Source organism: Colius striatus, chromosome 1 (assembly GCF_028858725.1).
Source record: "Colius striatus isolate bColStr4 chromosome 1, bColStr4.1.hap1, whole genome shotgun sequence".
NCBI classification, from domain to species: domain Eukaryota; kingdom Metazoa; phylum Chordata; class Aves; order Coliiformes; family Coliidae; genus Colius; species Colius striatus.
In genome coordinates this window covers 149840850-149859074 of record NC_084759.1, presented here as the reverse complement: position 1 = coordinate 149859074, position 18225 = coordinate 149840850, and the positions used below count along the sequence as shown (strand labels likewise).

Below are 18225 nucleotides of genomic sequence, written 5' to 3'. Positions count from 1 at the left end.
CCTCAGCTTACATATTCAGAGCACAAGCCCTCATACAATGTGCTTTAACAGGCTGCCCCAATCTTTCATTTAAGCACCTTACATTCTGCAGTTTTAGGAACTTAGAGAAGTGCAAGTGATCAGCAATTCCAAGAAAGATACTTACGCCTCCCTGATGTTTCGTAAAGTTTATTCTGCATTCAACACTGCTTTTATTTCATTCAATTTTAAACATTTTTATAGTAATTGCCTTACTGATAAGCTCCAGGTGGAAAGCAGAAAGAGAAGTTACACTCTGCTCTCCAACTTACACCTCATCTTTAGCTCAAACAATGACACAGTCTCATTTTTTCTGCTATACTATGTTAGCTGTAGACTGTTGACACAAGTTTATTCATTCCTTATTGAAGCTCCTGTTGGGAATGAAAGTTTCGTTTGCAGAAATACCTCAGGGGACTGAAGGCCTCTGATCCAGGCCCTTGATCCCTCTGAGGATTTGCAGGGGTGTTACTTCTGGCTACATCTTCTCTATTCCAGAGCTGCCTTGTGATGAATAGTCTCGGAGGAAAAGCTTATTAAATGATTCGGCTTTTATTGTGTCCTGTAGCATTCAAAACCAGAACTCGGGTTCTGCAAACGGGCTGAAATATTTGAATCACAAAAAGTCAAAACCTGTGCAGGTAAAAAAAAAAATTCAAGTATGACATAAATAAAAAAATCTAATACAACATGCAGCAATACTATACTTGCCTTCTTTCTGCTATGACCTTTGAGCTACACAAACTAGCAACAGTTAGCTAACAGAGGAAGAAAGTTGTTTTCCCAGAATAACAGAAAAGCTGATGCAGTGCTATACTGAGTCTGATGGAGGAAAGGCAATGACTGAAGTGAGAGAAGGCAGTTATAGCCATCCTCCTTTCTTTTCCAGTTCCCCTTTTTGCAATGACAGAGAACCCCTGCCTTGACTTGGTATCTCCATAAGAGTCATGCGGGCAGCACCGCTACACAAAATAACCTTTCTGACTGGAAAGAGGACACAAATCACACCAATACTACATATTCTCCACAGCTGCCTACTTCTCTATGTAAAGCCCTTTTTGGATTTCATCTGTAAGTGTCTGTAAAAGGTAAAACCAAAAGGACCAGTTAACATGCATCCTTTTGCAATAGCACAAGACAATTAAATTTTACAGGGTTATATATTTTACAGGGTGATTAGTCAGATTCCTGAACAAGGGAACAAAACATGTTTTCACGGGAACAGTGTCGGCACTATACCAGTTCAACAGAACATCAGGCAGTCTTGCTGACTACATACAAGTTTAAATGTTACAGGCCAATCTCTGTCTTCTTGTAGTTGTTGAGTTTATCCAAACCTGTTCAATTTTCCCAGCAGTGAGGAACTTACACCAGACCCTCCCTTAAAGGAGGATGAGAGCATAAACTACCCACCATAAGAAGCAGCAAAGAAAATACACTGTTTGCCTTTTAGGACACAGCATTAACTTTAGTCGTGGCAACTACTGCAGTAGTTTCCTAAATTATTCCAAACTAGCCTGCACCAACTGAGAAGGGCTCTGATGAAGGGTTTTAGTGTTAATCTCTAAGAGCTTTCCAAGACTTTAATCAAGATCATTTAACACTTTCAAGACTGCTGAGTGTGAAGTTATACATCCCTCTTCCTGGAGATGGTTGGTTCAGAAGATCACCAAAAAGATCCTACACTTAGACATACAGACATCTCTGATGGAGAAAACGACAACTTTCATTGCCCAGAGATAACATGGGGTGGCATTTGAAGCTACCAAACTGTCAGGCCCTACGAACAGCTGACCTACTTGGATAAAAATAAAGGTGCCATGGGAAAAAAAAACCACTGAGAATCACCACTTTACTAAAAATACCCTGAATTTTTATTAAATTATTGGCTGCAAATGCATAACAAACAGTTTTATGCAATACTGAGGATAAAAGACCCAATGCACCTAAAGCTAAAGGATGACTCATCTTTGGGAAAAAGATAAAATTACCACCAGGGAAGTGATATTTTTACTTTTAATAAAGCAGCCTAGAACTACTGGAGATAAAATATCAGCTTGTCACTTCCACTCCAATCCATCAGAACTGCAAAAGTTGCACCCAAAAAGCTCAAAATGCAGTTTTCTCATCACCTTTTATGCAAAACATTAGAAGTTGCCTCCACTTAAGCGTATGCTACCCCTAGAAATTCCACCTGTGTTTTTATCCTCACATCCTGATGTGTTACACACACATAGAGATTTCAAAAAGATCAGCTTCAGTATTATTGATCAAAAATAACAATCTTGCTAGTCACTTTCTGTCTGGAATGGTGCACATGCTTACTCAATATTTCAAGTAAACAGATTTCATCAAAAACATTAATAACATTGTACTCAAAATTAATAGTTTTTATTATTTCTCAGGTTTCCACTTCAGATTTTAGATAAAGTTTTATTTTGATTTTTCCTATTAAAAAAAAACCCCGACCTTTTAAAAAACATATTGGTCTGCAATTCTACCAACCTGTGCAACTCTTCAGTTTTGTCTTCAGTGGGGCCCGAGGTTAATAAGCAGTGTCGAAGGATGGCAGCCATGTAACGAAATTGATGAGATTCATTCTATATAAATATAAATTATGAAGATATTTTTTCATTTTGAAGATTGCAAGTGGGGTTTCAGGTCACTAGAATAATAAAAATTAAAGATGGAAAATACCTATTAGATCATAACATCCATCCCTACCAATAAAAGGACTGTACCTTAGAGTTCACTGAATGCTTAATGCAATGTTAATTGTATTATGCTGGCCTTTTAGCTAGGCCTTGTAAAAGTTGTTGGGGACTTCTTTTTCCAGTTAAATGAGCCTTCACTATCAGAAAATCCCATTACAAACATTTGCTCAACTCCATGTCACTATTCCTAACATACCACTACTATTTTCCTCTGTATTTGCTCCCAGACGCCTCTTCATCCATTTAGATCACGTATGTTCCCCATTTTATTTGCCTCTTCCCCATTTAGACCTTTTGTTGCCAATAGTTTCATTCCCCTACACAGTCTGTTTCTTTTATTAATTCACTTGCTTCTGTTTCCTCGATACCTTTTCTCCATTTCATTTAATAACTTCTCTACTCTCAGCAACCTTATTTGCCCTACTTTTGCTCTAGCCAAGGAACTCCTCCTTCCAATCTCCCACCAGACAGCCACCACACAGAAGTACATCAGTAACTTCAATCGTTTAACTATGTGTATCATTGTTCTGGTCCTTTTTCATTAGCTCTTCTTGGCATCCATCATATGTTCTGGGGTGTTTGACCTAGCACAAAGCACCCCAATGCATCTTTTGTAACATCAGCATCCAAATCTGCCAGCTGTACCACCTGCGGCTCTTGTCTGGCTTTGCTACTTTGAAACCATCTCCAGTCTTTAAATACTGGTGTTTCAAATGGTGGATGGATCTCATTTAGTTTTCTACCCACATGCCTAACCTCTGGGCTCTCCTTTTATTTTCCATCCCGTCTACTGTTTGTAATCTCTTCAAATTCTGCATTTTCAGCACACTTAATTAACGTGCTGTTTACTCTTCTTACAGGTCATTAATATTTCCACAGGGATACTTGCTAAGCAGAATGTCACTTAACAGATCTGGCTAACAGTTTACAACTACTAAAGAGCTCTGGAATTTAAAGGCTCCTTACTTTTAGGAAATTTTAGTAAAGAGCTATTATATAAGCTTTCTCTTAAAACACAAAATAAGCCTTTCGTGCCCCAGAATGTCTTAAACTCTCAACCAAATTTTAAAAAAAAAAAGGAGGTGGTTCATAACACCAGAATTTCCTCCAACCTGAAGGAAATTTTCCTGACAGTTGCATGCTTGGACTCTTTAGGGAGGAAAAACTTTGTGAGACAAACCAATCATCATTCCACAGATAGGGGCCACATAAAACTGCATTGAGTAAGGTTGCAATCCTGTGCCATCTCCCACCTGCCTTTCTGTGGTAAACTGGGCTTTTCATCTCTCCAGATTCACAATATTTTTTAAGAGTACACCAACTTTGAGATCCAGACTTCAAGAGCTTACTTCTTGGGACGTGAATATGTAATATAACTTCATTTTCCAACACCTGACACTATTTCCTCCACACAAAACTTAATCACAAAGACAATACTTTCCAAACTTGAACTAGCAAACATTCCTATAGCTACATTATATGCTTGACTTTGGGCAATTTTCCTCCACCCAAGTTTCTACCTACAAATCAATCACTTGCTTACACAAACAACTTCCTCTGACAAAGTTATTTATAATAAAGGTTTAAGTCAGGAATAGAATCAAAAGAAACTTCCTTCGTATTTCCTTGAAATTCAAAGTATTAGGTTCTTAAAATTTTTTTCCCCCTCATTCACTCATGTCAGAATTTCTTATTCAGTATATCCTTGAGACATTAAAGCAAAGAATAAGCTTCAGACTTTTTCTCAATTTACATTCCTTAATGTTACAATTAGCGTCTTATTTGCTTTTTAGTCCAATGCACTAAAGAGAACCATTCTAATTATTCAATTTTAACTAAACTTCTGATTAGCTTTAAATGTTGCAAATTTACAATGTTCAGTAAAAAAATTGTTTTAGAGACAATATGATATGGACTGGAAAGACTGATTCCCTATAATAATTTTATTATTGTAGCACACATTCAGATTAAAAAGTTATTAACATTTACCCTCATCATTTCTGTTTACAATTTTTGGGATGCAACACATAGGAAAGCATATTTGTCTAATAAAAAGACAGATCAAATATTATAATGAAAGAGAGAAATCTTATTCATAAGACATGAGAGTGCATTTGGTCTTTGTACACGACCTCATCATAAAAGATCATATATAAGTCCAGATCTCGTTTGGGGAGGATGGGAGATGAAGATATTAAAACAAGTATCACTCTTTCTTCAGAGCTATTTCTTTAAAAATTGGAGTTGATATGCTTATCATCATGCCCAGACAAACAGAAGAAAACTAGGGAGACTTCTCAGCTCTCCTTATTACCCCACTGTAATAAGGAGAGTCCCCACAGAGGTAGTCATCTGATGCACTTACGTTAATAAGTTTTTCCTAGCCAGCTAATCATTAGTGAATAGCATTTATTTTCTTTTGGAAATCTTAAAACTCTTATGAAATAGTTGTCTTTGCATTTTTTTCGTTTGATACATACAGTTCTAACTTGCATTAGATAATCCCAGCTATTCTCCCATTACACAGAAAACGTATGCATTAGATTTTTTTGCCTAAGGAATAACAAGAACAAAGAAGTTACTTTGGTATTCCATGCAATAAGCATTAAAGTCTCAACAGCTCTTGAAAGTCAAAGATCACCAATACATGACACAATCAGAATTCAGGCAGAAAATTTTTCTCAGACCGATTTTGTATATAGAGAAATTACGATGCAATATTTGATCAAAACTACAGTAACAAAATTTAGGTTTAAAATCCTTGCTCTGATGCTTGGACAACAATTTCCTCTTGTGTATCTACCTGCTGGCTCTTGCAGGCTAAACAAAACCAATTTAAAAAACACTTCAGCTGAGCCTTACCTTGCTGTGGACATTCCAACTGTCAAGTGTTACATTAAAAAGGGCCTTTAGTGCCTCAATGGCACAATCTGTCTCTTGCAAAGAGAGAGGAGGCCTGTCACGATCTTCTGCTGCTTTGTATTCTTCTATCCATCTTACACTCAGGGAACTTTCCAAAGCCTGAGTCAAAACTTGTACCCCTTGCAGCTCCTGACGCAACTGCGATCTAATATCTGTGTGCAGAAGCGACAAGAGGAAAAGGAGACGCAAATCAAAGCATTTAATGTCATCAACGAACTGTTGGTCCTTGCATTTTTCCAGAAGATTGCAGAGCATAGCTGCAAGATTCAGTTCCAAACTGAGCTTCTGTGCAACAGCACTATTAAAAATTATGTTACAGAGGCATTTTAAAGCTTCTACTATAACAGGAAACTCAGATACTCGCTCCAAAGGATCTTCCACAGCGTCCAGCTTTGCTAGCCTCATCAGGATCTGCATGTTCCTCTTTGTGGTTACAGGCACTAAAACCTTCTTATCCCGGGAGAGAATCCTGAGGGCCTCCAGGCAGGCAACTTGACATGACGTTTTTGTGTCTTTTTCAAGGATGTTTAGAATTCCCTCACATAGTTTCTATGCAAACACAAACAACAGAAAGAAGAAACAATTTTAGCTTCAAAATATTGGTGGCAACAGGAAACTACTTTTGCTAAGCTTCCACGTAACTTTCGAGTTTTCAGCTGACTTGAGAAAGTAGGTATTCTGTATTAGCTCTTCAAAACAAACTATTGCAAAACACCGCCAAAGATCATTAAAAACAGTTTTTACCATGGATACAATCCAAATACACCAACACTGGCAAAAGCATTACGTTAAAATGGCAGATGCTGTTCACCACTGGCAGGACTAAAAACTTGAGTAGTCAGAGAAACAAAGCTGGAGAGAAGTGAAAGGTTTTAAAAATATGTCAAAGTAGGACAGTTGCACCTGAAGTACCTGCAAAACTGTAAGTTGAGATTGTTTCAGTCAAGAGACTGGGAGAAAAGTAACCAAATTGAAGTAACTGCTGCTCAACATACTCATCAGCACTCCAGGTTTGGTAACAGCTGTAAATTGTATTGCCACTTCAACCTAATCTATGGACTTCTCCCATCTTAAATAAGATTCTTAGAAACACAAAACAGATTTATTAGAAGACAGGCTGTAGCACTTCCACTGGTTGATTCATCAATCCAGACTGTCCTTGAAATCAAAACACTTCACTGATACTTTATACCAACATGACTACAGGATAAACTTTAATAATGTAAATGCGGCATGAGAAAGCAAAACTCTCCAAGAATCTGCTGGTCAGAGCAGTAACATCTGAATTACAGAAGAACTATCTTTATAAGACAGAAAGAGACAATCAGATCAATCAAGGGAGAAGAGACAGGACAGAAAAGATTGCTTGATAGGGGAGGACTCCATAGGGTTCTTACGACTTAAGCTCAAGACAACACTACTACTCATGAGTACCAGAGCCAGAAGTTTCCAGCTAAGCAGCAATACAAACTGCATTATATCTTAGAGGACACAGTTCCTCTCCCCTTCTCACCCTCCAAGCTTCATGTCTTGACCACTGACATAAATAAATTATCAAAGAAGCCAGAGTAGCAACTGAGTGGAATAGCCGCAGTTCAGAAGTCTGCTTAGGACCTGAAATTCATATCAATAGCCTCGGCCAGTATATGTCACTAAGAAGGTGCTAAAAAACCACCCAAACAGGAATACTAATGAAGTAAAAAATAGTTCTTGAGGAACAGTCTCTGGATCTGTACTTTTCGCAGCAGCCTACCACTCTGAGACAAAGTTCAGAACAAAAGTTCCACTTGGGACATCTAAACGAGTTTTGCTACTGTAATCACTTACAATTAAGTATAAAAACCCAAAAGTTAAGTCTACAGCAAATCTAGAACAGACACTCCAGAAGAATAAGGGGAGGAAATAGCACAAGTCTTCTACAATATTAAAAGACAATCTGTAAACAAAGACAGCAGGAACTCAAAAAATGATTTCCAATATGCTTGTCCTATGGAGAAGCCCACTCAAAAACACCACCCAGGCAACCATGACTGTATCTCTACAGCCCTGACTAGATTAATTCAGTAAGAGTTTGAAAACAAGGAGGGAGCTCCACCTCTTACTATCACATAGGCAACATGAGAAATCTCTTGTGAGAATATAATGGACACTGCAACACGTACAGAGCTTTCAGAGTTCTTCAGCATTGACCTAACATTGTTCCCATAGATCTGTACAACTCACTGACCCCGGCACAGTACGCTAGACCTGTGCTAAATGTTTCATGAAGGTAGCATCTTTTTAATTGTTTCTTAAAAAATGTCTAGCAAACAAAGAATGACCAGTCTAGATTCACAGTCAAATTATCTGGTCACAGCTCAACTTTCCACATGAATTTTGTTGCTGTTGTTAAGAGAGTTTTCCATACAATTAACTTTGCTCTGAAAGCTGAAGCAACGGTTGTGAGGTCTGTTTGGTGTTAAGGCGCAACAGAACTGAATGAATAGCTCAAAGAACTCCATGAAAAGGCCAGTTTATTCTATCTCCCGTTTAAGCATATTTCTGTTAAACTTTGTGGTTACAGTCTTCCTTGTTGACATAAGCTGCTACAAGGTGGTCTGTAATAATTTCCCCAAATTCAAGAGCTGGTTCACCAAATGGACTCTCCTCTTCAGGATCTGTGTGGCAGTACCATACTGACAACACAAGAAGCCAAGTTACCAGCCTTTACCAAACCTAGATGTTGCGTGAACACTTCAAGGACATACTGGGCCAAACAGATTGCTTTATCTATAAACAAACACAGCACAATTTTATATCCGATTTTTCATTAACAGTGCCAAAATTTTCTTCTAGGACTTTAAGCACGAAGAATCACTTCATAAATTATCTGGTCTGGTCAATATCCATCAAAATTTAGGGGAGTTTTCAAGCTTCCATTATTTTTTGCCAGCAGCAGAGACTATACACATCTTGCATCTGGGGCTTTGGTCTTTAATCTCAGTCAAATAAAACCTGAACACTCATTTGACTGTAGAGACCAATTTTCCCAAATTCAGGCTGATATTAATTTTCTGCTGTTATGGAAGTTTTACTGCAAAATGTTAAAAGCACTGCAGGGGAGATCCCAAAGGGCACCAAAGTCCCACTGATTTGCCACAACATATGGAAGCCTAACCTTCCCTCCATACATGTGAAAAATATCCTTGCTATTTAACTAATTATTGTAAGAAACATCACCTGATGGCTTCTAATCTTCATGAAATGCAGCAACAGAAGATTCTTAACTCTGAATAGCTGTACTGAAAACAGATACTGAACAGAATGCGAGCAATTTTTTTTTGAGATTAAGGAACGTGCTTATAATTTAAACAAACACCAGTGTGCTTGTAAGGTGCTTTATTCCCTACATGTCCCTGAAGCCTCAGTTGTATAAAAGATTTCACAATATAAACAAAGCTAGAGCTTAATTTTTAAAAGCATTAATTATACAGTCTTATAAATACTAAATCAACAACTATGCCATCACACACTTAAGAACAGTTACTAAGCTTCCTAGCCATTACAGCAAAATACGATTCTTTTAAGATATACATGTCACATAAGTGAATAATACATAGGAACTGCTGACAAAGTTCTCTGAAGCTGGACCCTGGTGAGCCCTCGAGTGGTTTTAAAGGAACCAGAATCCAGTTATGACACCGCCACTTGCAACACTGCCAAGATTCGTGACACTGAACCTCTGCTGGCTGACCTCAAGTGACAACAGGAACTTAGGAAGAAAACAGAGAATCTGATTATAGTTGAAGAGTTACCCATGGAAAGTTTTGAAGCAAGAAAACAAAATTCATCCTATTAGGGAATTGCCTTGAATACAACTAAAACCACACAGCACATCATCTGCTTTCTTCTTCATGGTGTGAGGGAAGTGATGCACAAAGAGAAACAGGAAAGGATGCAACCACAAAAGCATTATTATCCCTTTCGTTTTCTTTAGGTGGTGCTTTTCTACCACCCTGTAGGCCACTAGCATGGCATAAGCTAAGGGACACAGATGTTACTTATTTGGTTGGAAATCAAAGCAAATGAAAGAATTAAGACAGTAAGATACCTCCCCATTTACAAAATATGACTGCCTTCATTTCAGGGGCTTATTGCCAACTCCTAAATTATTGCATGAATTTAACATTTTTGAGTTTTGAGTTCTATCTTTTCACTGTCCAGAAGGGAGTCTGACTTTCATCAGTCATGCTACAGCAAGAAATGTTTTTCATATACTTTTCCACAGAACCCAGACAGTTTCTAGTCTTCCTGATTTTTTTTTAAAATTGGAAAATAGACTCATGTCTCTCAAATTCTCAGCTCAGCTTTCATGCTATCCGTAAGGTTAAGATGGAGCAATATATACCCTTCCTTTTGTCTATAGTGTAGTGTGAATAATCATAGATAATGGTGAAACACTTGAAAATAGTATTGCATGTTAAAACAGGAAGCCCAGAAACACTCGTTTGTCATTTTGTCTAAACGAGTAAAATTTGAATGCATTTTGTTCCTTTATCCTGATTGCATAAAGGTTTGATGCTGAGAAGCAACACAGTCCTGTCATCTCAGCATATTGCTTTTTCTACAGGGGACCTACATTTTCTTCCTTGCTCAGCCACAGATCCATTGTGTGACTCCGAGCAAAACTGTATGATCTCTTTACTTTCATTTTCCTTTCTCATCTTTGTTTACAGGCTAATTAGATTGGGGGTAGGGGGAGGAGAGGGGAGCACTGTAAGTGCATACTAGCAGCTGCTTATATTTTCCAGGATCAACCTCAGCTGGGGATGCTTGTGAAAAATAGGGTACTTCATGATCTTGCTCTTTGGTCCTGGGATGCCTTCATGTGAGGTCCCTTTCCACCTCCTTGCTTTGTGTTTGAAGAACTTTTAAAAGCACACTTGACCTATATTCACTTTTTTCAATTCACAGACCACTAAACTTTGGCTACATTATGTCAGTTGAATTTACTGTAGCTTCTTGACACCAGAGTAATAAAAGTCTTAGCAAGCAAAGGAGACAATTTCCCTTTATTTACTTCTTCCTCTTTGGCAAATCATTCTTTACTTATGCAGGCTTTGGATTAGAGCAGTGAGATAATATAGTCTCCATTCTGTAAGCATTCAAATTCAAGTGAACACCACTGTGTTACTAAATGCAGCATTTAATTTAGCCACAGATTATTCAGTGCTAAAGCTGCAAATGAAAGGTGAGCAGCAAAAGTTCTGCTAAATATTACCGAAATAGTGTACACTTTATCTCTTCTTTTCTGCAACTCTATTTTTCAATTATACTGTAGGTGCTGTGAGTACCAGGAGAGGTACATTTCTCAGCAAATAAGCTTAAATTAAAGCAAAGTGAAAAACAAACCAATAGCGTGGTGTCAAATTGACTTGGAAAGACATGTTCATAGAATCATAGAACGGTAGTGGTTGGAAGGGACCTTTAGAGATCATCTAGTCCAAGCCCCCTGCAGAAGCAGGGTCACCTAGATCAGGTTGCATAGGAACATGTCCTGGTGGGTCTTGAATTCCTCCAAGGAAGGAGACTCCACAACCCCTCTGGGCAGCCTGTGGCAGGGCTCCCTCACCTTAACAGTGAAATAGTTTTTTCTTATGTTTAACTGAAATTTTTTGTGTTCCAGCTTCATCCCATTACCCCTTGTCCTGTTGCTAGCTACAATAGAAAAAGGGGATGCCCCATTCTCCTGACATCCACCCTTTAGATATTTGTAAACGTTAATAAGATATCTCAGTCTCCTCTCCTCTAAACAGCCCCAGTTCCTGCGCCTTTCCTCATATGAAAGATGTTCCATTCCCCTGATCATCTTGGTGGCCCTGCGCTGGACTCTCTCCAGAAGTTCTCTGTCCCTCTTGAGCTGAGCCGCATAGAACTGGACACAGTACTCCTGATAAGGCCTCACTGGCAGAGCACGTTAGTAATAAAAATGCCAGAAAAGAACAGAAAGTCTACAACAGCACAACACGGGAGGTATGCTTGGTTTTGTATCCCCTTCAGTCATTTTGCAAGATTTCTTAAGACTTCTTTGTACATTTCAATGCATAAATACATCCATCTTGACTGAGCATCAATGAATATTAGCACACAGGAAGTAATATGACTGTGTTTGACATAGGAAACTCTTACTACACTTGTCAGGCTTCACTTAAAAAAAAAAAAAATGAAGCTTTTTAAAGACCTGTTCACAAAAGCCAAATGAGTCCTCCCCTCTCTTCTTTAATTGCTCAGAAAAAGTCACAAACCTAACAGTGAGTGCTTGCTCACTCTTTTAGCACTGGCAAATCAGAAGTCGTCATGTCTTTGGCCTCATCAAGTTTTATGTGCCAGAGCACAACATTTATATAGGTGAACAGGAACATCTTATGTGGTACCAGGTCATATCTTCCTTCTCTTGCACTGGCTTAAGTCCCTCCAGATCATTTTGTCTTCTGACTCACGTTTTTAATAACTTTAAAATTTAAATTTTAATTAAATTGTCTCTAGGGGTTTAGGAGAAGAGCATTCTTAATTTAATTCACCTAGTTCTGGAGCTGTTCGGTGGTGAGAATGGTTAATGATCAACTGTAGCACCAAACACAAAGCTCACAAGGAAATGTATTTCCCCAACAGGTCATAGTTCTGCTATTATTTATCCCATCTGTATTGCTCTCTATTCCTCAAACTTATCTTTTACTTTACTGTAAACAGAAGGATTCCTAGCAGACTCCATCCAATTTTCAGGTAGATGAAAGAAATACTAGTAGCAACCACAATAAATACACTTAAACTTAAGTTTCTGGCTCTCAAAGTTATCCACAAGCTTCTCTTAAAACACGAGTTTCTCTGTCTTGTATGAGGCAAAAATAAGCATTTTACATGTTTCTTTTATTTCCAGTAGACTATGCAAATCAGTGTTGCAGAGAAACAATGCTTTTGGCAAGTCGGAGATAAGAGATTCCAGGAGCAAAGAGGCATCATTTGGGATTGAGGAATAAGAATGTTGGCTCATTGTTTCTGCTAACAGGAGCACCATTGAAACAATAAAATAATTGTTGTATTGCACTCTTATTAGGTTTCAGAGTTAAGCATCCAAAGCAGTAAGAAGCAGAACCACAGAACTGTTTGGTTAGAAAAGAACTTTAACCAATCACTAACCTCACATTGCCAAGCCCACCACTAAACCATGTCCCTCAGCACCTCATCTATGCTTCTTTTAAATATATCCAGGGATGGGGATTCCACTACCTCCCTGGGCAGCCTGTGCCAGTGTGTGACAACCCTCCCGCTGAAAAAGTTCTTCCTAATCTCCAATCTAAACCTCCCTTGGCATAACTTGAGCCCATTTCCTCTTGTCCTATCACTCATCACTTTGGAGAAGAGACCAACCCCCACTTCATCATAAGCTCCTTTCACTTTGTTGTAGACAGTGATCATGTCTCCCCTCTCTCCTTTTCTCCAGACTGAACACTTCCCTCAGCTGATACTCATAAGATTTGTGCTCCAGACCCTCCACCACTTTGTTGTCTGTCTCTGGACACACTCCAGCAGCTCAGTGTCCATTTTTCTAGTGAGGAGCCCAAAACTAAATGCAGTATTCAAGGTGCAGCCACATCAGCAGCAAGTACAAGAGGATAATCACTTCCCTAATCCTGACAGCCACAGTATTTCTTATACAAGCCAGGTTGCCTTTGGCCTTCCTGGCCACCTGGGCACACTGCTGGCTTGTGTTCAACTGGCTGAAGATCAACATCCCGAGGTCCTTTTCCAATGGACAGCCTTCCAGACACTATGTCCCAAGTCTGTTGGGTTGCATGGGGTTGGTCACTATGCTTCCCCTTGCATTTAATAAAGGATGAAGATTCCCTTTAGCTCTCCTTTTGTTGCCAATAAATTTACAGAAGCTTTTCCTACTGACTTTTACAGCAGTGGGCAGCTTAAGTTCTAATTGTGCCTTGGCCCTTCTAACTTTCTCCCTGTGTAACCTCAGAACCTCTTTGTAGTCCTCCTGAGTTGTCAGACGCCTCTTCCAAAGGTCAAAAACTCTCTTTTTATCCTGAGCTCTAGCAGAAGCTCCCTGTTCAGCCAGGATGATCTTCTGCCCCACTGGCTCATCTTCTTGCCCATGAGGACACATCCAGGACTCCTTTGCCCTTCAGGGCTGCCTCTCAAGGGACTCTGGCAACCAACTTCCTAAACATGTCAAGTCCAGAAGTATTTGACACATTACTGCAAGCTCTCATTTTCTCTGGAAGTCAAGACAACATTTGTATAACATTTATAATCAACTGTGCTGAATAATGGGACAATTAGATAACCTCTTCTGAAAAGGCCATGCTCAGTTTTTGCTTAGTCTTGGTGGACAGATGTGGGTGGGCAGGGAAGGTGTACACTTGTATTCCTTGAGGATTCACTCTGCTTCACTTCAAAGCTTCTTTGTTCAGACCATATTGACAGCAGGTTGTCCTGCCTGGCAGGAGCCTGCCAGCTCTGACAAGGCAGAGGTCCAAGTCACAGATCTGAACATGCTCAGGCTTGATGCGCTCCACAGGTAAAGTGAGGGGCTGGCACAGTAACCTGTGTTGTCAGGACTGGGTGAATAAACACACCTGGTTCATAGTCACAGAAAGGTGGAATTCTCTATAGCTACACTCTCAGTAGCCCTCCTTGCCTATATCACTAAAGAGAGAGAACCCTTTATATCCTCTGTAAACCTGTGGTGACAGGATGGTATTAAAAGGAGGGATAGGTTTCATTGGCTTGACATAAACCTTGAGACACCTTAGAAATGAAAAATGCTGGATGGGAGTGGGCAAGACCAGAGGGAATTAGAACAAATGCTTAATACTAATGAAGGATACTTAGTAACTTCTATTCTCTTGCAGGCTGTATGGAAACCCCTTAAGGGAGTACAAGTCAGAACAATAACAATTAATATTAAGATACCACACAGTGTGCCCACAGGAGCACTTGAGCTTAGTATTTTTATAGGACACTCACTAACAGACTTTAAAAGCTTACAAACAAAGTTGCTGGGAGGAGAAAAGTTCGGTGCCTTTGTGGCTGTGGGAATCTTCAGACCTCCCAGAAGCGTCACAGTGTCAACAGCCCTGTCTAATGAGGTTCTTCTGAGATTTAAAGCGTGACAGCATCTTGCTCCATCAATGTACTTTAGTACTTCCATGCTTCCCAAGTTCAAACATGATCCAGTCCACAGCCTTATGGAATCTCCTCACATCATGAATTTAAATTGGGTGAGAAAGTTCTATGATACACTTGATATCATTTACCATCATTATTTAAACACCTTTAAAACATTCATCAAGTCAGGAGAAAAGACCATTTTGGTGATTCTCTTCCCACTAAAAGACAACTTGAATTTTAGATCCATGAGGTTTGATTTGAACCCAGTGAATAAGTCAAGAAAACTGATCTCAAGATTTATGTCACAGGACTGACCCAACACTTATTGTAGGAGCCAGTAGAAATCAGGTACTTTAAGTACTAAAGAGGTAAAGCAGACAAAACATAATTAGTTGAAGAGGAAATATGTAAATCATGAAGACCCTATCATTTCAGGTAAGACTACATCTTATGACTAATATTCTTACATTTGGCTGCTCTGCTTCCTTCTTTTTTCCCCCCTTCCTCCTTCAAACACAACACCTTTATCCAACTAAAAAAGTCAGTCTTGCTTGCTATCTTGGATGGACTTACTTTTTGTGTTACACCACCTAGGCAAATGGTGCTGTAGCTCCCTTCACTTGTGGAAGGCCATGGCTAACTAGGGAATCAGTACTGACAGACGTTTCCAGGACACAAACAGTGCTGTGATTTTCTTATTTTAAGTCTATCATCAGCACAAATGTGTTGCTACTTCAGAAACAGGCTTTGGATCTGTCAAAGTGTAAGTAAAGAAGAATAAAGTTACTAAATGAGAAAGCAGTTATAAAAAACCCCTTTGCTTTTTGCATTAGGACATGTGAGGCTCAAGGTGAAGCTCCTGCTGTGTCACATCAAGAGGTTGGCACTATACTTGAGCTCTCTCCAAGGTGATCTCCTAGTCAAGTTCCAGATACTCATTTTTTGGAGTTCATTCCAGCATAGACCTAAAGGACCAATTGTTTCTGTCAACCTGCTGCTGTTGCAGTTCTGAAGACTCAACCTCTTCCAGCAAAACATTGTCCAGAACTTCTTGGCTGGTTGCGACAAATAGATTTCTAAGAGCTGGCTAAGCTCATCTGAAGCAACCACAATGCCTTAATTTCAACTGCTATTCCAGAACATGTTTACCTCTGGCTGGCAATTTCTATATTGTTCACATACACTAACTGAAAACAGACTTTCAGAAATTCCTATTTTTTTTTAATTAGTATATGACTAGTTAAGAAGGAATGGCATCGAGTTTACCTGCCTGCTATCTGAGCAGATCTTACAGTACAACACAGGTTGCCAACTGATATATAACCATAGCATCCATCATATAGGCCAGTGCAGACACAAACATCATGAAACAAAGCAAGCAGGACAAACAGCAGCTCACATTACTATCTTGTGGGTTTTTACCATCCTGTGAGGTATTAAAGTCCTGTGGCTATGACCAGATAGAGAAGGTTGATAGCATTACCTCTCTTCCTGCCTTCTAGAGGACACAACCTACTTTCCTCCTGGACTTCAGTATTACAAACCTACTGGCAATTTAGGTAGTTTACAGTTTAAAGCACCATGATTTGATAGCCTTATTATGGCAGAACAACTTCTGCTGTCCAATTCACCCAGCTTCTATAGCCAAGTCACAGTTTTGACCTTTGTGTCTTTCACATTTTACAGTATGTCACTGTAATTTACAGACTGTCTTCTCCCTAATAGCATCCAACCTAGAAAAGTATAAAGCACGGTTACACCTGTGATAAGATACATTTACACTACAGACACAACCTTGCTATAATTCCAAGGTCATGGCTGAAACTGTGTGGTGAGATAGAGAAAAGAATACATGCTTTGCTACTGCTGATCTTTTATTTACACTCTTGCTTAGACATGAATGACTCACCACAAAGGCTGGGAGGTTTGCTGGAGTAAATAACTAAAAGCAAATTTACTCCTAGGCACGAGCAAACCCAATATGCAGCAAGAGACTGGGGAGAAGTACATACTGCATTAATCAGGTTATGTGGTAAGTTTCCAATAGCACCAGTAACCAAAGACAAAATCCTCAAGTCTCTCTGTATTTGCCCCCAGATCTGAACTCCAAGTCTACTACGTGACTCCATTACGGATTGTGACCCTTTGTCTAAATTCTCCTTCACAAGAATCATGCTAAGCTAACAGCAGCAGAACTGCAAATACTAGCAACTCGTGTATTTTGGTATTACTAAACAAAAAATGGAACTTGTTTCTGAACTAGCATCAGGTTGCATCATACAGTCTTCCAGTCACCCCATTAATCATGGTGACAACTTCAGCAGTTTGCTCTTATCAAAAGTATGTATTAATTTACCTTCCAATTTAAAGTATCTTTACATTTTACCTTAACTGAAAGATTGAGAGTTCTCAATACTATTGGGCATGTGCAATTGAGAAATTGTTAAAAGAAAACCCCAACCCCCAAACCACCAGAGAGAAAATACTACATCCTTCAAGGTTCATTGTCTTTATTTACATCTTGACAATTTGGCTTCTGCTTTACTCTCCTACATCCTCTACTTAGCTTTTCAGACTAGACACTTTCTCATGTAAAAAGAAGTGTAAGAGATGGGGAGGAAACAGAGGGAATCACACACACAGAGTAAGAAAGTCAAGTCAGGATCCCAACCAAGTTCCTCTATAGGACACAAGGGACACACACAGGACACAAGGGATACACACAGGACACAAGGGACACACACAGGACACAAGGGACACACACAGTCCATCACCACATTACTGAACATTAGCTTTGAGTACAGCCATAGAAAAAGCCAAGGCAGGAGGTCTTTGAGTCATCAGTGTAATAAAACGATTGTAACAAGATTCAGTACACAGTTTTGTAAATGCAAAGGACAGAAACTTATCATCCCATACATTTCTACCAGAGAAAGACTTAATGCCTGAAAATATTTAGGTTTAGCACAAAGTCATGGGATGAATCGATGTGTGTTCAATTTGAGACAGGCTATCCCTTCAGGAACCTTGATTGCAAGCTTTGACTTTATTTCAGAAATAGTAGAAACATGCAGCCTCATTTACTAATGAGCATTTTATGAACAAATATGCAAATCAGCCCAAAAACTAATTAGAGAAAAGAAAGGAAGGGTCTTGTCATTACATATTACACCATAAAAAGAACAGCAATGTCCCAGCTTTAAATGGGAAGCTGTGGGTGGATCTCAAGGGACACACCTGTACAAATCCACACTCTCATACAAACATTTCCCATGTTTGGAACCTGACACACACAGTACACATTCCGCTGATGACAGCTACTTTTGGATTAACAGGCTTCTATAACTCTGTCTCCCGTACAGCTCCACAGCTTTCTTCTGTACTTATCCCTTCATCTTAATCTCTGATA

The 18225-nt window shown here is 39.2% G+C and overlaps 1 protein-coding gene across 1 annotated transcript in view; it reads right to left on the bottom strand.

Annotated features, from left to right (window-relative positions):
* The window catches only part of RIC8B (RIC8 guanine nucleotide exchange factor B), a 39683-nt gene that overhangs the window by 16854 nt on the left and 4604 nt on the right, over nt 1-18225 (bottom strand). The window contains exons 3-4 of the mRNA XM_062011625.1: nt 5595-6203; nt 2524-2618 (exon numbers count right to left, since the gene is read on the bottom strand). Coding sequence (XP_061867609.1) covers nt 2524-2618; nt 5595-6203 — 704 coding nt within the window. The remainder of the gene's footprint in view (nt 1-2523; nt 2619-5594; nt 6204-18225) is intronic.